Genomic DNA, 24,016 nt, shown 5'->3' on the forward strand with positions numbered 1-24,016 from the left:
TTCTGGGAAAAACTGCTGACCTAGAAAATAGGTCCAGGAGAGATCATCTGAAAAATATTGGTCTACCTGAAAACCATGATCAAGGAAAGAGCTTAGACACCCTCTTCCAAGATATTCTCAGGGAAAATTGCCCTGAAATTCTAGAAGAAGAAACTAAAATAGAAATTGAAAGAATCCACCCATCACCTCCAGAAAGAGATCCCAAAAAGAAAACTCCTAGGAATATTATAGCCAAATTCCAGAGCTCTCAGGTCAAGGACAAAATATTGCAAGCTGCCAAAAAGAAAGAATTCAAGTACTGTGGAGCCCCAGTCAGGATAGCACAAGATCTAGCAGCTTCTACATTAAAGGACCGGAGGGCATGGAATATGATATTCCAAAGGGCAAAGGAAATGGGATTACAACCAAGAATCACCTACCCAGCAAAACTCAGCATTATCTTTCAGTGGAAAAAATGGGACTTTAATGAGAAAGAAGACTTTCAGATATTTGTGATGAAAAGACCTGAACTGAATGGCAAATTTGACTTTGAAATACAAGACCCTAGAGAATCATTAAAAAAAAAAAGTTGGAGCTGGGGGACATACCTGGGGTCCTACAGTGGGTGACTGTCTTGTGTCTGAGGCCAGGTTTTGGCTGGGATCCCCCTGGGTCCAGGGGTGATGCTTTGTCCACTGTGTCACTTAGCTAAGTGATGACATCTTTAGAGTTAAATTGAGGGGTGAAGGGAATTCATTGGGGGAGGGGGAAGGGCAGGAGCGAAATCCTACATGAAAGTAACAGGAAAAGGCTTATGGAGTGGGGGAAGAGATGGGAGAGGAGCAGGGCAGTAAATGAATTTTACTCTCATCAGAAAAAGCTCAAAGATCTTAAACTCATCAGAGCTGCCTCAAGGAGGGACTAATAGACACACCCAACTGAGTGGAGTAATCTATTTAATCTGGGCAGTAAATGAGCCTAACACTCAGCAAAATTGGCTCAAAGACCTCAATCTCATTAGAATTGGCTCAAGGAGGGAATAATGTACACAATTGGGTGGAGTAATCTCTCTAACCCTGCAGGAAAATAGGAGGGGAAAGGGATAAAGAGAGAGGGGCAAAAGAAGGAAGGGCAGAGTGGGGGAGAGGACAGACAGAAGCAAATCCCTTTTGAAGAGTGATAGGATGAAAGAAGATGGATAATAACAATGGAATAAATATCATGGGGAAGGGAATAGGATGGAAGGGAAACAGTTAACAATAGTAATCATGAAAAGGGGAAAAAATTGTACAAAAAATATTTATAGCAACTCTTGGTGGAGGCTAAGAATTGAGAATCAAGGGAATGCCCATCAATTGAGGAATGATGGGAAAAGCTGTGTTATATGATTGTAGTGGAATGGACTTGTGCTACAGGAAATGACAAACAGGATGATCCTTGAAAAACCTGGAAAGACTAATGAACATCGATGTATAGTGAAGTGGGTAGGGACAGCAGTATTATTCAATGAGGAATTGTGAATGACTTAAACTACTCTCAGAAATGCAATGATCCAAGACAATCCCAAGGAACTAATGAGGAAGCTTACTATATATCCATATAGAAAGAACTGATAAAAAATATCACTTGTGGATTGTATATATATAACCTGATTGCGATCTTGTAGAGATGAGAGGAAAGGGAGGGAGAGAAAAAAATTTAGGACTTTAAATGTTATGAAAATGAATGTTGAAAACTACCCTTACATGTAAATGGAAAATAAAAAATAAATGTTTAAATTAAAAAAAAAAACAAGGACAAATGAGAAATTCTGAGAAGCACAAGTTCTTGAAGAATTATGAGGTGAAGAAAGCAGAAGTGAGAGTATATATTGAATATAATACTATAAACAATAACATTAAAAACAGTTGAACACTAAGAAATTTTAATAAATAATCTCAGTCCATGAAAAGTGATAAAGAAACCTATCTTTCTCTTCTCAGCAAAGATAAGAGACTACAAATGTGGAATGAGAGATACTCTATTGGCTTTGCTTAAATGTTTTTTGTTAGGACAAAGAATTCAATACGGGTGGGGAGGTTAATTAGTAATAACTGTGGTATTAAAACAAAAGGCAATAAGAAAACTTAAAGATTAAAATTTTTAAATATAATTTAAAATGTCATTTAAAATATGAATACCTGGTATGATGTATTTCATTTTTATCAGTTTTCCACATACATTATAAAAGTAAACTATGCACCAGAGGTTATTAATCTGGGGTCCATGAACTTTTCTTAAAAAAATTTTTGATAAGCATTTCAATATGACTGGTTTCCTTTGTAATCCTATGCATTTTTCTTTTATGCATTTTTAAAAGCATCATTCCAAGAAGGTTCTTTAGTCTTCAGCAAACTGACAAAGGAATCAATGACGCAAGATGGCGGAGAGGAAGCAGCAAGCTGCCTGAGCTCTCCTTCTGTTCCCTCAAAACAAACATTAAATCAAGCCTCTGGACGGATTCTGAAACTACAGAACCTGCAAAGAGACAGAGAGACACAGTCCTCCAACCAGAGATAATTTAGAAGACTTCAGGAAAAGGTCGGTCTGACTCGGGCAAAAGGGAGGCCCAGCGCAGGGCAGCAACCCAGCGCCGAGGGGGTCGGGGCAAGTCAGCAGGAGCTGCAGGCCACAGCCAAACAACTGAGGCCCCTGGAACCTGGTTCAAAAATCTGGTGGCCAAGAAGGACAGTGGAAAAATCTACCTGCACCGGCCGAGAGGGCCACGAACAGGTAGGGCAGGATCAGACTCCTGGGTCCCGCGCCTGGCTGGCTGAGCACAATCAGACAGGAAGTGCAGGGCTGGGGATCTCCACACACCATAAAGGCCTCAGAGTAAAAACCCGGTCACACAGCACCTATACCCCGGCACAAGAAGCCCAAAACAGGGACCCTGGTGCCCCCAGAGCAGACCTCAACTTAAAGAATAAATAAATAAGCTGCAATAATGAGTAAGAAGCAAAAAAGAGCCCTCTCCATTGAGAGCTTCTGTATCAATAGGGAAGAAGCCAACACAAACTCAGATGAGGACAATAGCCTCAAATTGCCTACATCTGAAGCCTCACGAGGGAAGGTGAATTGGTCGCAAGAACAAAAAGCCTTCCTGGAAGAGCTCAAAAAGGATTTTAAAAATCAGTTGCAAGAGGTAGAAGAAAAAATGGGGAGAGAAATGAAAGCAAAACAAGAAAACTATGAAAAAAGAATCAGCAGCTTGGAAAAGGAAGCACATAATTTCACTGAAGGAAACAAAGCCTTAAAAAATTCATTTGGCCAAATGGAAAAAAAGGTGCATAATCTCACTGAAGAAAACAATACCTTAAAAAATTCACTTGGCCAAATGGAAAAAAAGGTGCATAATCTCACTGAAGAAAACAATACCTTAAAAAATTCACTTGGCCAAATGGAAAAAAAGGTGCATAATCTCACTGAAGAAAACAATGCCTTAAAAATTAAAGTGGGACAGTTGGAAAATAAGGAATCCATGAGACACCAGGAATCAGTCAAGCAGAATAAAAAAAATGAAAAAATAGAAGAAAATGTGAAATACCTCATTGGAAAGACAACTGATCTGGAAAACAGATCCAGGAGAGACAATTTGAGAATCATTGGACTGCCTGAAAGCCATGACCAGAAAAAGAATCTAGACACCATATTCCAGGAAATTATTAAGGAGAACTGCCCTGATATCATAGAATCAGAGGATAAAAGCATCATTGAAAGAATCCACCGATCACCTCCTGAAAGAGACCCCAAAAGGAAAACTCCAAGGAATATTGTAGCCAAATTCCAGAATTATCAGGTGAAGGAGAAAATACTCCAAGCAGCCAGAAAGAAGCAATTTAAATATCATGGAGCCACAGTCAGGATTGCTCGGGACCTGGCAGCTTCAACATTAAAGGACTAAAAGGCTTGGAATATGATATTCCAGAAGGCAAAAGAGCTTGGATTGCAGCCGAGAATCTATTACCCAGCAAAAATGTGCATTTTCTTTCAGGGGAAAAGATGGACATTTAATGACATTGGGGACTTTCGATTTTTCCTGGTGAAAAGACCAGAACTGAATAGAAAATTCGATCTCAACATACAAGACACAAGAGAAGTTTAAAAAGGTAAACAGAGGGGGGAAAAAAAGGTTACCCTATTAGGTTAAGCTGTTTATATCCCTACACAGGAAGATAATACTCATAACTCTTAAGAACTGTAAATGTATTTGGGCAGAGAGAAGGACTTTATATAGAGAGTATAAATATAAATTGTCTTTGATGTGATGATACAAAAGAATTAAGGGGTTAAAAAGGGAGTCTATGGGGAGGAGAGGAAAGGGGAGGTGGAATGGGATGAATTATATCATATGAAGAGGTGGAAAAAACCTATTACAATAGAGGGAAAGAAAGGAGGGGGGAACATTGTTTCAACTCTATTCTCATTAGATTTGACTCAAAGAGGGAATAACATATACGTTCATTGGGATAAAGAAACAACTCATTCTTTAGGGAAACAAAAGGGGAAGGGAAAGGGGGGACTGATAGAAGGGAGGACAAAAACCAGGGAGAAAAGGGTAAAGAAAAGAGAGGGGGGTGATAAAAAGGGAGGGCAGATCAGAGGAGGCAGGGGTAAGAAGTAAAACGTCGGTGAGGAGGAATAGGGTGAAAGAAGGGGGGAAAAATACAAAGGGGGTAAATAGAATGGAGGGGAATAGACAGTCAGTAATAATAACTGTGAATGTGAATGGGATGAACTCTGCTATAAAACGGAAGCGAATTGCAGAGTGGATTAAAAACCAGAACCCTACAATATGCTGTTTACAAGAAACACATTTGAAGCAGAGAGATACACACAGAGTAAAGGTAGAAGGCTGGAGCAGAATATATTATGCCTCAGCTAAAGTAAAAAAGGCAGGGGTAGTGTAACGATTGGAATGATGCCACTGCTGTAGAAGAGTTCCGCCCATGAAGCGAAGGTCTTTGAGGGCAAGACCAGGAGTCTTTTCTTTGGCGTCAGGAAGTGACGCGGGCTAGTGGGAGGAGGAAGGAAGAAACGGGCACTCGGTCAGGCTCTTTCCTGGGGACTCTGGCAGAGAAGGGAGCTAAAAATGTGCTCTCCCTTTAATAGATAGGAATCTAGGCCTTTAATAGATAGGAATAAATGTGCTCTCCCTTTAATAGATAGGAATCTAGGCCTACCAAATTCTTATTCTCCTTAATAAATGCTTAAAAGTCTAACTCTTGCTAAAGCTTATAATTTATTGGCGACCACTCATTAGATATTTTAGACAGACGAGCTAGAATTTTAGCCCTTAACAGTAGCAATCCTTATCTCAGACAAAGTGCAGGCAAAAATAGATCTCATTAAAAGAGATAAGGAAGGAAATTACATCTTACTTAAAGGTACTATAGATAATGAAGTAATATCAATATTAAATATGTATGCGCCAAGTGGTATAGCATCCAAGTTCTTAGAGGAGAAGTTAAATGAGTTACAAGAGGAATTAGACAGTAATACTATACTAGTGGGGGATCTGAATCTCCCCCTCTCAGAATTAGATAAATCTAGCCAAAAAATAAATAAGAAAGAAGTGAAAGAGGTGAATAGATTACTAGAAAAGTTTAGACATGATAGATGTCTGGAGAAAATTGAATGGAGATAGAAAGGAATATACCTTTTTCTCAGCAGTACATGGCACATTTTCAAAAATTGACCATGTATTAGGGCACAAAAACATCATAGTCAAATGTAGAAAGGCAGAAATAGTAAATGCATCCTTCTCAGATCATGATGCAATAAAAATTACATGTAAGAAAGAGCCAGGGAAAAGTAGAATGAAAATCATTTGGAAACTAAATAATTTCATTCTAAAGAATGAATGGGTCAAACAAGAAATCATAGAAACAATCAATAACTTTATCCAAGAGAATGACAATAATGAGACAATATACCAAAATCTATGGGATGCAGCCAAAGCAGTGCTTAGGGGAAAATTTATAGCTCTAAATGCTTACATGAATAAAAAAGAGAAAGAGGAGATTAATGAATTGGGCATGCAACTTAAAAAGCTAGAAAAAGAACAAATTAGGAGTCAATGACACCAAAAAATATAAAGAATCCCTGCTAAAAAGGGTATATCACACTTGGTCTTCCTGGACAGTTAGTTATATATGTAATGGTATCTATTATCAGTCATATGAGAACAAGTATGGATATATCAGTCTAAAAGACTGTCATAATCATCAAAAGAGTATTATTTTGTTCTTCATATAGACATGTAACTGAAGTAATTAGTAATTATGTAAAAGATGTTCAATGCTGGTAAAGATAAAGCAGAATCAAAAAAAGGAATTAAGGACATACCAGGAACAGTATGAAGGTACAGGGACATACAGGCTGTGGTGACATAGGGACATATGCAACATGGACTGAGGCATAGAAAAGACATTGGATAAGGATACTGGATGGGGACATTAAAGGGCACAAAGAGAAAGGTTCACACTTCATCATCATTATTACCACCTGAACTCTGCTTCTAGCATAGCTCTGAAAATTCCCAGAAGAAGGGCTCCACTAGTCTCCCAGGATAACATCAGTGATGTTTTGAAGGCAACAAAAAACTCTACTGGGATTTAAAACCCACAAGCTCTAGTCCATGAAGTCTACAGAAGCATACAAAACAATTGGATAAAAGTGACTCTGCTACATCCAGAGGAAGAAAGTAAAAATATTTAAAAAAAAAAAAAAACCTTTTCACATTACCAGATATATCTATCATTCATAAAAATAAATTAGTGTTTACTAAGTGTTTAAAAAAAATAGGCCACTCAAAATAATACAGTGCATCCAGCAAACTTGTACTGCTACAATGTCAGACAGTCATTAATACAGACATCACAAGTAATTGTTAAAAAATTTTTTTAACACACCAAAATTCTAAACCATTACTGAAATAATCAAATTTCCTATTAAAACTCTTCTGAGACCAACAGCAAATAATGAAAGAGTTTCTTCTAGTTTGTATAAGTTTGGTAAAAAGTGACTACTACATAGCCATAACTATCCAACCCTGATCAAATCTTATCACAATTGGAATCTATACTGTCTGTCACCCTTGTGACAGCTGAAATTCTCATTTTTCCCTTCATCTCCCCCAAAAAAAGCCCTTAAAAAAAGGAAAATTTTAGAATTTCTATTTTGAGTAATCACACAAACTTTGCCATCTGTCATTACAGCACTTTAAGATTTAGTCTTGGGGGCAGCTAGATGGCACAGTGGATAGAGCACTAGCCCTGGAGTCAGGAGTACCTGAGTTCAAATCCGACCTCAGACACTTAACACTTACTAGCTGTGTGACCCTGGGTAAGTCACTTAACCCCAATTGCCTGACTTAAAAAAAAAAAAAAAGATGTAGTCTTTATCCATGCAGACAAAATAATCCAATTCTTTTTCTTTTCCCTTTTTTGGCGGCCAAAATGTTATTGGTCTATTTTGTTTTTCCAGTTTTTACGTTCATTTCCCAATACATCCCTCCCCATAGTCCTTCCCAGAGAGCAATTCCTTATAATAAAGAATAAAAAAGGGCAGCTAGGTGGTGCAGTGGATAGAGCACCAGCCCTGGAGTCAGGAGTACCTGAGTTCAAAATCCGGCCTCAGACACTTAACACTTACTAGCTGTGTGACCCTGGGCAAGTCACTTAACCCCAATTGCCTCACTAAAAAAAAAAAAAAAGACTAAAAAAGAGGGGGAAATATATAACCTATATCAGATTACCTGCTGTCTAGGGGAGGGGGAAGGGAAGGGAGGGAGGGAGGGAGAAAAATTTGAAATTGGAAATCTTATATAAACAAATGTTAAAAACTATCTCTATATGTAACTGGAAAATAATAAAATACTTTTATTTTTTTAAAAAAGAGGGGGAAAAAGTTTATCAAAACTTACCAACACATTAAAAATGCAGTGTTCAGGGGCAGCTAGGTAGCACAGTGGATAGAGCACCGGCCCTGGATTCAGGAGTACCTGAGTTCAAATCCAGCCTCAGACACTTGACACTTACTAGCTGTGTGAACCTAGGCAATTCACTTAACCCCAACTGCCTCACCAAAAAACAAAAACAAACAAACAAAAAAAATGCACTGTTCCATACTCATGGCACCCCACCTCTGCAAAGAAGCAGGAAGAAGTATCTTCTTACATCTCTTCTTTGGGCCAACCTTGACTGTTAAAATTTCATAGCATTCAGTTTCAATTGTTTGATGATAGTGATCTTTCCATTTATATTGCTTTAGTCATTACGTACAATGCTTGTCTGAATCTGCTTCCTTTTCTTCACATCAGTTTGTATAACTCTTCAAGTACTTCTCTGTATTCATCAAACCCAATGCTTCTTACAATACAATATTTCATCACATAACATACCACAACTTATTTAAGTTATTTCCCAATTGATAAGCAATGGCTTAATTTGCAAATCTTCGCTACTACAAAAACCACTGATATAAATATTATAATATACATAGGACCTTTCTTTCACTGACCTCCTTGAAGTATGTTTGCCTAGCAATGGAATTTCTGAGTCAAAGGGTATGAATATTGTAGTCACTTTGTTAATATATTACCAAAAAGCCAATCTTATTTTTAAAATAAAACAGCTTAAAGTAGAAAAAATTAACCTTTTAATAGCTTATCTACATGACGCAAAAGGAAGCCCCCAAAACTATAGAAATTATAAAAAGCCATAAATTATAAATTATAAAAAGCCTTAATTATAAAACAAGGCCCTGGGGCAGCTAGGTGGCGCAGTAGATAGAGCACCGGCCCAGGAGTCAGGAGGACCTGAGTTCAAATCTGACCTCAGGCACTTAACACTAGCTGTGTGACCCTGGGCAAGTCACTTAACACCAATTGCCTCACTAAAAAAAAAAAAAAAAAGAAGTAATAAAACAAGGCCCTAACAGGTTGTATTGGATTGAAGCATTTCTATTTAAAGTAGAAGCCTCTAAGATCTTAAAATATGAAATATCTTAAGAATCAAGTGTCTAAATAAAGTCTTCAAAATAAATTTTGCAAACAAAAATCATACATTTGTGTAACAGTACATATCTTAGCATTATAGGAAATATTTACATAAACTTAAGATACCATCTTTTAAAATACCACATTTTAAGATTCTGTTTTCAAAAAAATTAATCTATAGTGAAATAACAAATATGATTTTAAATTGTATGTTAAATTTATCTTTAGGGGGCAGCTAGGTGGCACAGTGGATAAGGCACCAGCCCTGGATCCAGGAGGACCTGAGTTCAAATCCGACCTCAGACACTTAACACTTACTAGCTGTGTGACCCTGAGCAAGTCACTTAACTCTCATTGCCCCACCCCCCCAAAAAAATTATCTTTAAATTTAAGAGGAATATTTTGTTTTAATTATATTTTGTTTCACATATTTAGTACAAGCAGAATAAATTAGTATAAGCTATTTTTACTTAGAAGTTTCTTTTACTAACAAGCATTATAAGATTATAAAATTATTTCAACATACTTTTTACTATATTAAAATTTTCTAACTCCTGATATAAGAAATTGACTCTAAAATAAGTTGGTAATAAGACCCATAGTCTCATTACTTTATAGTCAATCAAAAATAATTTATTAAGCATACTATGTGCCCAGTTTTTCCTCATAGTCACTGTATTTTAAAATACTAAATTTTCTTCATATAGGAATATTATCAGAATAAACTCACAGATGTCTACTTCTTTTTAAAGACAATAAGCTAGGAAATCTGTTCCTGGTAGCAGAGATTCCAGGGGGGTAGGGGTAGAAAGACAGGATCTAGTGCTAGAATACTAGAAGCAAGGATGACAAATTTGAGAGGTAAAAAATTAAAGAGGAAAGGAAATAGGAAATTATATTTTTAAAAATAGGCAGAGGGGCAGCTAGGTGGCGCAGTGGATAGAGCAGCAGCCCTGGAGTCAGGAGTACCTGAGTTCAAATCTGGCCTCAGACACTTAACACTTACTAGCTGTGTGACCCTGGGCAAGTCACTTAACCCCAATTGCCTCACTAAAAAAAAAAAAAATAGGCAGAGATCTATCTACCTTTTCAAAAAGGAGACTATAACATAGTGAACAGAACCTGAAGGTCAGAACCCTAGTCCTGTCATTACCCCTAACTGGTTGTATAAATATGGACAAGTCATTTAACTTCTTCAGGCCTGTTTCCTCATCTGTAAGATTACAAGGGGATTAGACTGCATTTTTTCAAGTAGGAGTAATGTTTAACAACCAGCTCTTCTGGAGAGAGAATTGTAAAGGACACACTTTTAAATTTAATTCACACTATTAATACTCTCTTGTGTCTAGACAATAAGTAATGGCTGGAGTTGGCTCCAACCCATCCCTGTCTCCAAGACCACTTCCAACCCTAAAACCCACAATTCTCTTGGAGGAAGGAAAGGACAACTTTAAAGCCTCACCTCATCTGAAGAATCTACTTGTCCTGATGTTCCTGTAGCACCTGCAAAACCTTTTGAAGAAGAAAAAGAAGTTTTCCTTCATGGTTGTTCATATATCATTTTACCTTAAAATGTTTTAGGCCTATTAGTAAAAACTCTAAATGTTGCTAAAGTTATCTTGGCAGACTTAACAACTTGAATACACTTGGATTTAGCTGGTGTCTATCTCAATAGCAAATCTCTAATGAAAACCCCAATTAAAGGAATGAAATGTTGTGATTAAGGAAAAACTCCTTATTGGATTCCACTACTTATATGCTAAGGTTTTAGCTTACTGAATATTTTTTCACAAGTAAAAAAGTAGAGTGACAAAATTAATTCCAAAAATAAAAACTGGGGGGGCACCTAGGTGGCACAGTGGATAAAGCACTGGCCCTGGATTCAGGAAGACCTGAGTTCAAATCCGGCCTCAGACACTTGACACTTACTAGCTGTGTGGCCCTGGACAAGTCACTTAACCCTCATTGCTCTGCAAATAAAAATAAAAATTAAAACTGCATTCTGTTCTTTGGCTTTGATTTATTCCTATCTGTAAACTATTATAATCCTACCAGTGTTCTTGCAAAAGATTTCATTATTTCACTAAAAAAAACCCTATATTTCAAGAATAAAGAAATTAAAGATTTTTTTATTCTCAAATAAGAAAATATTAAAATGTTTAAAAATATTTTTTATACAAACCTGGAACTGCCAGAGAGCTAGTGCCAGCAGCCTGGTCCTGGATACCACATGTAAGTTTATCCTCAGGAAATGCCAATCCAGAGCCCTTCAAAGCTATGAGATACTTTTCATGACTTTTCTTTGCACATGCATTTTCAGCAAGACCTAAAATGAGATATTTAAATGTCATTATAATCAGAGAAATATTCTATTTAACTTCTAAATACAAAAAAAAAAAACTTAATAGACAGGAGCAATGTTATGAACCACACAAAATGGTATGGTAGAAAATCCAAATAATAAATACATATCTAGTAGATGTTCTCAAAATTCACAATGCAAACCAAATAAAAGCAACTATAAAGTGAAAAACCAACCTAGAAGAATTTGCAAAGTAACTCACATTCTATCCCCCTCCTCAACAAACAAAACAATTTCTCAAACCTTGTTGAGGAGAATCAAAGTTCAAATAGAACTGGATTTGCAGTAAATTACTGTTCTTATAATCTGTAGTTACTATGTCTTTTTTAAAGTAAAAATACTCTATAAATAAGTATTCTGGAACTACAAGGTCTCTTCTTTTATCCGATTACAGACTATAAATAGAGAAAGTATCTCAGTGGTAAGGTCACAAAAGCATAATAGCAAAATCTTTCAAGGATCTATCAAAGAAAAGTGACTGAACCTTTAAAAAAAAAGGTAGAATAAAAAAGCAATATACTTCTAAAGATATTACATTAAACTCTTTTGTGCTTAAAGAGTAAAAGTAGCTGCATTTTCAGTCATTAAAAAAGGAGTAAGTCAAGAAAATATTTATTGTAAACCTAAAATTTATAAGAGAAAAAATACTTACTTTACAAAAGCTATTTTTTCCAGTACTTTTACCATACTTAAAAAAATATTTAAACCACTAGTTAATTTGATTTAAAAAAAGGTAAATTCACCACCAATGAAGATGAAATCAAAGCAATTATTGGGATCTATTTTGCCCAATTATATGCCAACAAATCTGACAATTTAAGTGAAATGGATGAATATTTACAAAAAACTATAAACTGTCCAGATTAATAGAAGATGAAATAGAATACTTAAAGCAGCCTATTTTAGAAAAAGAAATTGAACAAGCTATAAATGAGCTAAGAAAAAAAATTCCTAGGACCAGTACACTTGACACTTACTAGCTGTGTAACCCTGGGCAAGTCACTTAACCCTCATTACCCCACCAAAAAAAAAAAAATGAATGGAGCTTTCCTTAAAGTAAGTAGTATCTATCTAAAACTATCAGTGGCATTATCTGTAATGGTGATAAGCTAGAATCCTTTTCAATAAGATCACAGGTAAGGCAAAGGATGCCCATTATCACCACTAATACTCAAGATTGTTCTATCCTAGCCATAGAAATAGGACAAGAAAAAGAAATTAAAGGAATTAAAATAGGCAGTGAGAAAACAAAATTATCATTCTTTGAAGACAATATGATGGTATTCTTAGAGAATACTAGAGTTGAAATAATTAACAACTTCAATAAAGTTGCAGGATATAAAATAAACCAATATAAATCATCACATTTTTACCAACAAAGCCCAGCAGCAAGAGATTAAAAAAAAAATCCATTTAAAATAACTGCAGATGATATAAAATACTTGGTAGTCTAGCTCCCAAGACAAATCCAGGAATTATATGAACTCAACTATAAAACATTTCTCACGCAAATAAAGTCAGATCTAAACTGGAAAAATATTAATTGTTCACGAGTAGGCAAAGCCAATATAAAGAAAACAACAATTCTACCTAAATTAATTTACTTATTCAGTGCCACAATAATTAAATCATGGAAAAATTATTTTATAGAGCTAGGAAAAAAAATAATAAAATTTATCTGGAAGAACAAAAGGTCAAAAATACCAAATTAATCAAATGAAAAAAAGGTGAAGGAAGGTAGCCAAGCAGTACCAGAACTCAAACTTTATTACAAATTGGTTATCATCAGGGCAGCTAGGTGGGGCAGTGGATAGAGCACTGGCCCTGGATTCAGGAGGACCTGAGTTCAAATCTGGCCTCAGACACTTGACACTTACTAGCTATGTGAACCTGGGCAAGTCACTTAACCCCAATTGTCTCACCCCCCCCAAAAAAAAAAAGATTTAAATTGGTCTCTTTATAACATCCACCTGTTGTTCCTTCTGCTCTTTGGTATAAAAGGAAGCAAGACTACTCTTCCATACATTAGAACTTCCCAGTGTTTAGTGTATTTGCTATTTTGTATGGATCACTTTTTTAATTATTTATTTATTTATTTTGTGGGGCAATTGGGGTTAAATGACTTGCCCAAGGTCACACAGCTAGTAAGTGTTAAGTGTCTGAGGTCAGATTTGAACTCAGGTACTCCTGAATTCAGGGCCGGTGCTCTATCCACTGCACCATCTAGCTGCCCCCTTCAAAGTATTTAAAGATAATTATCAATCCCCCCGGCCCCAAATACTTATTTCAATCAATATTCATAGGGAATGCTCTCAAGACCCATGTTGGTTGCCCCTCTATGTACACTTCTGAACTTATCAATGTCCTTCCTAAAATGTGGTGCCCAGAACTCCAGTTAATACTATAAATACTATCTAACCAGGGCAGAGTAGTCAGACTATCATTTTCTTACACATAGTAGCATCTATATTACATGATCTAACATCACTTCAGCTGTATTACACTGCTGACTCATAATGAATTTAAAATCCATGAAAACTTTCCAGATGTTTTTCATATAATCTGCTGTCTAAATGTGAAATTTATTTTTAAACTCATTAAATTTCACCTTGTTAAATTTAGTAGTTTCAAGGGTATAAAGATCGCTTTGAATCCCCTATCTGTCATCTTTTGTGCTGACCATCCTTCCTAGCTTTGTATCATCTGTAAATTTGGTAATTATCAGTGCCTTTAACATTTTTATCAATGACTTATATAAGCAGCCAAGGGCCAATCATAAACCACTGAGACCTACCACTAGAAGCCTCCTTCCAAGTTGACATCAAATCATTACAGCCATTAAACCAGTTCCAAACCCTTCTAACTGTACTATCATCTTAAATCTTTTCCAGAAGAAAAGCACAAGACTGTCAAATGCTTTACTAAGATCTAGGTAAGCTTTATCTAAATTATTTTAACTAATCTACGTACCTGGAATTCTATCAAAAAATATTATAAGGATAGCCTGTCATGGCTTGTCATCAATGAAATAAATTATATGATTGTATCCACTACTACTTTTTGAGGATGTTCACCAACAAAGCAACCATTTAATTATAAATTGTAGAATTTTACTAGGAATTAAATTCAAGTTCAATGGTCTATAAAATGTGCTAACTTCATTGTCTTCCCTTTTTTTGAAAACTAGAACATTTACCCAATCCTAAGATGCCTCTCCCATTTTTCAATGATCTTTAAAAGCTCAATGAAACTGGGCAATTGCATTTATACATCAGTATGCACAGATGTAATTCATCTGATCTAAGTAACAAACTCAAGAGGGTCTTGCTAAAGCTTATCATTTATTGGCGACCACTCATTCGATATTTTAGACAGACTAGCTAGAATTTTAGCCCCTTACAAGGGGTAACTTGGGTATTCTCTTTTTTCTTACTTGGAGGTATCAATTCTCTATTATTCATTTTTATTCTGTCATTTTCAGTCCAAAGATCATTCTCCTTTGCAGAAAAAAAATGCAGCAAGAATTGGGCAGCCCTGCTTGCTTAGTCACCACATATCATCTGATCCACCCTAAGCATAGCTCTTTATCCCTTCTCCAAGTTTCATCTTTTCCCCAAAAATAGGTTTTAAAAACCCTTTTGGTTATTCTTGGCTTTCTAAATTGTCACTGCATTCCCTCTGCATCTACATTGGTCTCTTTAGAAAACTTCCCTTTTGCCACCTCATCAAAATTTGCTTTGTCTTAAGAAATTCATTCTCAAAGACTTGCTATCAAGTCTCTTGGGCTGACTTCCCAATAAAATTTATGTCCATAGGATTCCTCCTGCTCTATCTCCTAAAACTTTTCAGGATCCTCTTCTGTCCCACAATCCAAGCTGTATGTTTATTTATTCACACTTTTCCTATCTTGATCAAAAATGCTAAGATAGAGTGGTCAGCTACACCCAACATTAGCTTCATTTCCATCTCAGAAATCAAAGCCTCCATGTTGGCAAGCATCAGATGCAGAATAGCTCTCTTCATTATTTCCCTCATCTTGCAAGGGATAAAATTTTCATTAGGATAAGTCAAGAAATTATTAGCTGTGCTGTTTTTGATCACCCATCTTTTTTTGCATTGATAATTAATTAGGCTCAAATTTGCAGGATATGTGACAAAGGCTTGCAGCTTAAATTCTACTAGCTTTTGGAAGATACTATTCCATTTCTTCTCTTATTTCTTTTAACTGCAGAATGATACCATTATTCAAACTTCATTTCTTGTACAGTTTAAAGTCGTTCTCCTGACTGCTTGCAAAATTTGTTTTCATTGGAATTATTAATTTAACTACTATATGTCTTGGAGTTTATAATCTGTGGATTTGTATTTTGATAATTCTATTAACCATAACCAGAAATTCTGGACAAGTTCCTTTCATTCTTTTTTGTATTGTGGTATACAGATTCCTTGATAGATCACAACCTTCTGGGCAGCTTTGATCCTGAAGTAATCTCTGCATATTTCATCTTCAAGGTCAGTTGCCTTTCATACGCTCTTTTAACATTGTTGCCATTTGTTTGTCATCTGCCAGCTTTTCTTCCACTTCAGTATTTTGTGTTCTAAATCTGTTAATCTCTCACTTCTTCAGAGAAATTCTTCATTATTAATTCACTTTTTCCTTGTCCACTAATTTTTTCTTAACTTTGCATTGCGCATTCACTTTTTTGGCATTAAGAACTCTAATTTCAGGAGAGGAAGGAATAGTTAACCTCTCAGATCTATGGAGAGGAGAAGAATTTATGACCAAACAAGAGATAGAGAATATTATGAAATGCAAAATGGATGGTTTTGATTACATTAAATTGAAAATTTTTTGTACAAACAGAAGCAATGCAGCCAAAATTAGAAGGGAAGCAGAAAGCTGGGAAACAATTTTTATAGCCAGTATTTCTGATAAAGGCCTCATTTCTAAAACATAAAAGGAACTAAATCCAATTTATATAAAAGCAAGTCATGGGGCAGCTAGGTGCCACAGTGGATAAAGCACCAGCTCTGGATTCAGGAGAACCTGAGTTCAAATCCAGCCTCAGACACTTGACACCAGCCATGTGACCCTAGGCAAGTCATTTAACCCTCACTGCCCCGCCCAAAGAAAAAAAAGAAAGAAATGATGAGCAGGCAGGGTTCAGAAAAACCTGGAGATTTAAGTAGACTGGTGTTGAGCGATGTGAGCAGAACCAGGAGAACATTGTACATAGTAACAGCAACATTTTGTGATGCTCAACTGTAATAGACTTGGCTCTTCTCAGCAGTCCAATGATCCAAGACAATTCCAAAGAACTCTCGATGTTCTCCACATCCAGAAAAAACAACTGTGGATTCTGAATGCAAATTGAACCATACTGTTTCTACTTTAGGGTTGGTTTTTTCTTTTCTGAGGTTTCTCCCTTGGGTTCTGTTTCTTCTTTCACAACATGACTAATGCAGAAATATGTTTAATATGATTCTACATATATAACCTACATTGGATGGTTTTCTGTCTTGGGGAGGGAGGAGGGGAGGGTGGGAGGGAGGGAGAAAAATTTGGAACTAAAAATCTTATGAAAACAAATGTTGAAAACTATCTTTACATGTAACTGGAAAATAATAAAATACTTTTATGATTTTAAAAAACCCTCTCATTTCTGACCTAAATTTATTTCTAATTTATTATTTGATCAGTTTGATTCCTTCAACAAAAATCCACCTTCTCACTCTCCTGTCCCAACCTCCTACCCTCCAATTAAGAATAGAAGAAAAACACAATTCCTGTTACACATATTATCTAGCAAAACAAATTTCCACATTGGCCATGCCCCCCCCAAAAAAGTGTCTCAATACCACACTGAGTCCCTCACCTCATTATTAGGACATGGGTAGCATGTTTCATCATCAGTACAGTCCTCTAGAATTATGGTTGGTCATTACACTGATCAGAGTTTCTAAGTCTTTCAAAGTTGTTTCTCTTTACCCGATTGTTGTCATTATATAAATTGTTCTCCTGGTTCTACTCATTTCATATTCCATCAGTTCATATAAGCCTTCTCTGGTTTCTCTAAAACCTCCCCTTCATTATTTCTTATAGCACAATAGTATTTCATCATATTTATAAACCATAACTTGTTCATCCATTCTCCAATTTATAGGAGCCCCCTCAGATTCCCATTCTTTTGACACCTCAAAAAGACCCATAAAAATTTTTGCATTTCCCTATGTGTTTGTTTTGCTCAGGACTATTACCTCCTTTAATCTCATGGATATCACTGAGACCTGATGGAACAAAACCTGTCATTGAACTATGTTTCTAGATGTGTATGCCCTTCAGATGTCAAAGAATGTCTAACCTGCCATTTTGGTGGTCATTTGGGCATCCTGTGCTGTTTTTGAACAAGGGAGGGCTCCAGCAAATGACTGGATATCTGCAGTCCCCTCCAGCATTCCTATATCATGCCTCTGTTCCAGGCTTGTGATCTGCTTCCCAACCTCTTCATCTATTTCTTCATTCTCTCCAGGTGCCCTGAAGTATATTCAAATAACACTATCATTTCTATTTCTATTTCTGATTTCACTCAAATGCTCTCTACAAAGTTTACCCCTATGGTTCTTAGATTTCCTTCCATGAGTATATCTTCCTACAATATAATACTAATCTAGCCACACTTTTACCTTTCTGGTTTTTTTAATAAGGTATAATCTTCTAGAGACCTTTTACAATCATCCCATCAAATCTCAGTGATACCACAGTGATCAAATTTACATATGTATATTATGATTTCTATTGCATCTTAATTGTTACCTATACTTTGTTCACTTATATATATAGATATCTTAAAGCTCTGCATTTTATTCTATATCCTTTTCTTATGCTTTCGTTTTCCTGTATACATCTGGGTGTCTTAACTACTATTATTCTCTGCACATTGTAAGTATTCTGCACAATATCCAATTCAGTAGATATACATAGGAAGTTTTCCTCAGATACCCCATCCCCTGCCTTTCCTTTTTAGTTCACAGCCTTTTTGTTTAGATTTGCAAAGCTCTGCTCAAATATATTCTTACCAATCCCAGTTATGTGCACTCCCTCCCTGGCCAGGAGGCTTACATTCCTATACTTTAAGCCATGGTCCAGAAATACAAATCTCATTCTTAAACATCTTCTTAAATCGCTGTTCACTTAATAAATCTTCCTCTCTCCTTCGTGTCTTCACTTATTAAGCAGCAGTGATGAAAACATCACATACCCTCCATGGTATGTTCAGTTTCTTATATCAAATGTAAGAATGCTTTATGTTAATGAATTATAGGCTCTTCCAGGCAGTATCATTTTGACCATGAGTGACTAGAAACTGGTAGTAGTCAGCAGGTCATGAGAGTTTCTCCTGGGAAGACAATAAATTTCTATACTGTTCTTAACTATTAGTTGACTTGATATCTCATGCTTCTCAGCAGTCACTAACTATAACTAATTCTTCTTCTGACCTTCAGGGTAAGATCTCTCATCTCATAGTACTTGTGGACCCACATTTAACATTTCCTGGAGTACAAATGACCACTTCATCCTTCTTTCTCTGAAACAAGGGCCTAATATTTGATTCTTAGATCAGAGTTCAGTGGCCTTCAATTCCTTTCTCCTTTGTGACATTCTTCCACCTTCCAACCTCTGACTTAGGTCAAGAGTCCACTTCTCCCTATTTAGATCCTTTTCTCTTTTAATATTAACAGCCCTTCTTCCATTTTTTAAAGCAACTTTTCATTTACTTGGATAAGCTGGAGAGTAGAGAAGGATTTCTCAAACCTTTTATCTTATCTTCAAGGAGAGAGAACAACATGCAGCATAAGCACAGTCACTTGGCTGTGGTGAAGATATGAACACTGCACACTCAATGCAGGTCACTGCAAAATTATTCATGTTCTACATACTTCAAGAAAGTGAAAGACACAGTTTTTTAGTTCCTCGCTAATAGCTCCCCCAGAAAACTGCTACAGCAAACTTGGTGGCAAGTCTTCAGATCCAGAACTGTTATTGCTCCCAACTACTTTGAACCTTAACACTTCGAGAGCAAAGCCTAATTTTCTTTCTTTCTCTCATTAGCTTCTAACCTTGTTTTAACATGTTATCTTACAAATTACTTTCCTTCAACTCCTTCATGTCAAGTCTTTCATGGCACAGTGGAAAGAGGACTGGCACTATGATCAGAAGATCTGGATTCAGCTTCTACTTCTGCAACTACCTGTGTGACCTTGGGCAAATCAAGCTCTGTAGACCTAAGTTGTCTTGTAACATAATTTGTTCATACATGCAAAACAAGGTCCCTTCCAGTTCTAAGTCTAAGTTTCTATGGTGCTTTTCTTCCAAATTTATCCTACCCACATTTAATCTATACCTTTCTTCACAATTCCAAAGCCCTCCAACATCACTTTAATAATTAATTTTCTCCTTCTTATTCTTCAAGTCCTTTTCCCACAATCTTCTCCCCTAGAATCTGGAAGTAAAAATACAGATATTGGAAACAAACATATTTCTAATTTTAAACATTTAGTATGAATACAGAGCTTAAGAGAACTAAAAGTTCATGAATTCATAAATGAGACACGAGAGTTCTCAAGTTCCTGATAATCATCTTTTGCACTTCATCATGCTTCTGATCAATTTTTTAAATGAAAAAATGTGATTATTATATTTATAATGACTCTGATGTTGCAACTCACCAGAGCTAAGATCTTTGTAGTTTTGCTGATTTGTCAAAACCTGGGTAAGAACAGATCGCATTGCTCCTCCCATTTTAGTCAAATCTTCCAAAAAAGAAATTTGGGGTTCCAATAACTGAAGGACTTTGTGAAGGTCTTTTTCTGATGGTACATCAACTGCTGAAAAACAATAAAGGGGTTTAGAATATTTTTATAACATGCTATGTAAAGCATTTAAAAAGTTATTACTACTTTTCTGCACAAAGGCAAATATAAGAGACCTAACTGCAGGATTAGACTTATTGCAGCATTTACTCTTCCCCTCAAGACCAAAAAAGGGAATGGAAAGTATCAATATAACATTTTTTTTAAATAAAGAGGGTAGATTTCACTAGAAAGAAACTTGTTAATAACCTCCTAAGAAAGGTATACATTCAAAGTACAGTTCTTATCTCCATCTCTACTGTTTATAATAGCAAGCTAGCATTAGGTAATGCTTAAAGGTTTACAAAGCGTTTTACAAATATTGTCTTATTTTATCCACACAGTAACCCCTGGAGAGAAGTGCTATTATTATCCCCATTTTATAAATTAAAAAACTAAGGCACAAAGAGGTTAAGTGACTGACCAAGGGGCAAACAAGTATTAAGTGTCTGAGGCTGGATTTGAACTCGGGTCTTCCTGACTCCAGGTCCAGTGCTCTATCCACAGTACCACCTAGTTGCTAATGTTTGTACTGACTGTAGAATAAGAAATTCCCAAGAATCCAGAAACCCTGACTATAGAAGCTATTTTTTTTAGGGAAACTAAGGACGAGAAATTATGAGGAAAGTTTTAGCTTTAAAGCAGAATAATATGAGAGTTGCCTAAATGTTAGTCCTCAAACCACCACCAGCCAACAGCAAATTTTTAATGTCTACAAAATGATAGCCAAAAAGGTCTTGAATATCTAAATACCTAAAATCTGTTCTTCCTCTCTACTAATCCCCCTCCAATTCCTTACTCCTCCATCTTCAACTCCTAATTTCAGTATCTTAAAGTGCCTGGGACTACCTAGCTGAAGTTAACAAGGATAGAACAATCTGATGTAGAAAATGTAAATATTTTACAAGTCAGTCAGTCAATAAGCATTTACTAGGCACCCTCTTACTATGTACCAGGCACTGTGCCAAGCACTGGGGATATAAGGAAAGGCAAAAAGGTAGTCCCTGCCTTGAAGGAGCTCATAATCTAATGGGGAGAAAATATGCAAACTTTTTTTTTAAATAAACATTTATTAAATACCTACCATGATGTGTCAGGCACTGTACTAAGGGCTGGGATTACAAAGAAAGTCACAAGGCAGTCCCTGCCCTCTAGGAGCTCACAATCTAATGGAGGAGACAACACATAAAAAGAACCAGATAAGTAGGAAAAGGGAGAGGTTACCCAGCATGGGGACATGATGGAGTCCTACAGTCAGGGTGAGGAAATGATCTGAAGGAGTATAAGTTTTTGAATTGATTTCATCTTGTAGAATCATGAATTTTTAGAAATGATGAAGTCCACAAAAGTAGCTCAGTAGGAAATGATGAGGAGTGTCCCCTCCTTAGATAGTGGAGAATCAAGGAAGAGCTCCCAGGTTTCCACACTCTCCAACCAGTGATAAGAAGAGACTTTCTGAGGCAGTGGATGCTGAAGAGGTGTGAGTTTACAGGTTGATTTCATCCTCCAGAAAGATTAGTTTCTGAAGATGAAGTCTAGGAAAGTAGCCAGGTGGGAAAGAGTGGAAGATCTGGTAGAAGCCCTCCAATGTCCATCCTCCATCCATCCTTTTCAATCAGAGAGAAGAAGGGGCCTCTTGGAAAGGGAACAACTATGTACAAACAATTATATACAAGATAAACAGAAAATAATGCACTGAGGGAAGACACTAAAATTAAGTAAGATTGGGAAAGGCTTCCTGCAGAAGGCAAGATTTTAGCTGGGTACTGAATAAAGCCAGAAGGAAGCCAGAAGGTATAGATGAGGAAGGAGAGTATTCTAAGACTGAGGTTCAGCCAATGGAAATGCCAGGAACTGACAGAGTATTGTGTTTGAAAAATAGCAAAGAGGGGAATGTCACTAGAATGTGAAGTATGAAGTGGTATTTAAGGTGTAAAAAGAACAGGGGATGGGAGAAGAGGTTATGAAGGAGTAAACACACCAGAGTTTGAGTTGAAAAACACTGATTTAGAAGAGCCACAAAACATTATATAAGGGGCAGCTAGGTGGCGCAGTGGATAGAGCACCGGCCCTGGATTCAAGAGGACCTGAGTTCAAATCCAACCTCAGACACCTGACACTTACTAGCTGTGTGACCCTGGGCAAGTCACTTAACCCCAATTGCCTCACCCCCCAAAAAAAATTTATATAAGTAGAAATAGCTTTAGCAAGTGTCCAGGAAAGAAAAAAAAATTAGCAAAATCCTAGTCCAAATCTAGAGAATACTGAGAATTTAGATGGCTACAAGAATATTTCCAACTTTAAAAGTGGGGTCCAGAAAGAATTTTACTCTTTCAATGACTAAGGGGACTGAAACAGCACCAATGATAAACTATGAGTAGAATTAAAGGCAAACTAAGAAATAAATGGAGACAACCATTAGAAGTGTTAACCTTTAATTTACTTTCAGTGTATAAGTATACTTTGAAATCAATCTGGCTTTGTCTTTAACTAGCACTGTGATTTAGGGTCTCTAGGTTTCCGTTTTCTCATTTGTAAAATGAAACTGTTGAACTACAAAACAGGATAATGTAGTTAACTGGGCAATGGACTTGGGAGTTTGACAGACATTAGTCCTACTTCAAAAACTTATTAGCTTTATAATTCTGAGCAAGTCACTTATTGTCTCTGCCTCAGGTTCCTAATCTATGATGGTCTCATTAACAACCCTTTTAGCTCTAAAATCTATTATGCTCGGATAGTGTGCTAAACTTGTGCCTGAATACTCCTCAGTCTCCTTTGCTCTGTCTTCATCCAGGTCTTGCCCATTTGCCAAAGGCATCCTACAGGGCTCTATCCTTGGTTCTTTTCTCCCAGCATACTAATTCACTTGCTGATCTCATCAGCTCCCATGAATTTAATTATCATCTCTATGCAGATGACTTTCAAATCTGTTTATCCATCCCTAATCTCTCTGCTGACCTCCAGTCTAGCAGCTCCAATTGCCTTTTAGACATCCTAAACTGGATGTCCAGTAGACATCTTAAACTCAGAAGGTCCCAAAACTGAATTCTTAACCTTTTCTCCTCAAAGTTACCCCCTCGAAAATTTCCCTGTTACTGTCAAGAACAGCATCATCCTAGGCAACTAGGTTCAAAACCTAAGTGCCACCCTCAACTCTTCACTATCTCAGCATCAAAATTCAATTGACAAGGTCTATCAATTTTACCTTTGTAACATCACTTGAATATGTTCCTCTTCCTCCTCTGATACTCCCACCACTCTGGTGCACTCATCTCCTCATCAACAGATGGCTGAAAGAGCCTATTAATTGGTCTACTTGCCACAAATCTCTCCCCAAACACCCCCAACTTTCCAGTCTTCTTAAGTCTTCCTCCACTGGCACCATCTCCCCCGCTTCAATCCAATGACACTAGCCTCTTTGCTGTTCTTCCATGAGGACACCCCATCTCTTGCTTCAGCCATTTTCACTGGCTATTCCTCATTCTTAGAACACTCTCCTTCTACTTTGGCTAGCCTGGCTTCCTTTAAGTATCATCTAAAATCCCATCTTCTACATGAAACTTTTCCCAATTCCTATTAATTTTAGTGCCTTCCCTCTGTTGATTTATTTTCTATTAATCCAGTACATAGTTTATACATAATTGTTTACAAGTTGTCTCCCCCATTAGACTGTGAGCTCTCCAAAATTAAGGACTATCTTTTGGCATTCTTTTTTTTTTTAA

General features: G+C 36.5%; 1 protein-coding gene across 8 annotated transcripts in view; it reads right to left on the minus strand.

The window, feature by feature from the left end:
* UBR3 (ubiquitin protein ligase E3 component n-recognin 3) overlaps positions 1-24,016 on the minus strand; it is a 283,992-nt gene that overhangs the window by 228,695 nt on the left and 31,281 nt on the right. For 6 of the 8 annotated variants that reach the window (XM_043992859.1, XM_043992857.1, XM_043992856.1 and 3 more), the window contains exons 3-5: positions 20,109-20,267; positions 11,202-11,345; positions 10,482-10,531 (exon numbers count right to left, since the gene is read on the minus strand). In XM_043992859.1, coding sequence (XP_043848794.1) covers positions 10,482-10,531; positions 11,202-11,345; positions 20,109-20,267 — 353 coding nt within the window. The remainder of the gene's footprint in view (positions 1-10,481; positions 10,532-11,201; positions 11,346-20,108; positions 20,268-24,016) is intronic. The other 2 variants (XM_043992858.1, XM_043992853.1) reach the window with 1 other exon arrangement.

This window comes from Dromiciops gliroides, chromosome 3 (assembly GCF_019393635.1).
Source record: "Dromiciops gliroides isolate mDroGli1 chromosome 3, mDroGli1.pri, whole genome shotgun sequence".
In the NCBI taxonomy this organism is placed as follows: Eukaryota; Metazoa; Chordata; class Mammalia; order Microbiotheria; family Microbiotheriidae; genus Dromiciops; species Dromiciops gliroides.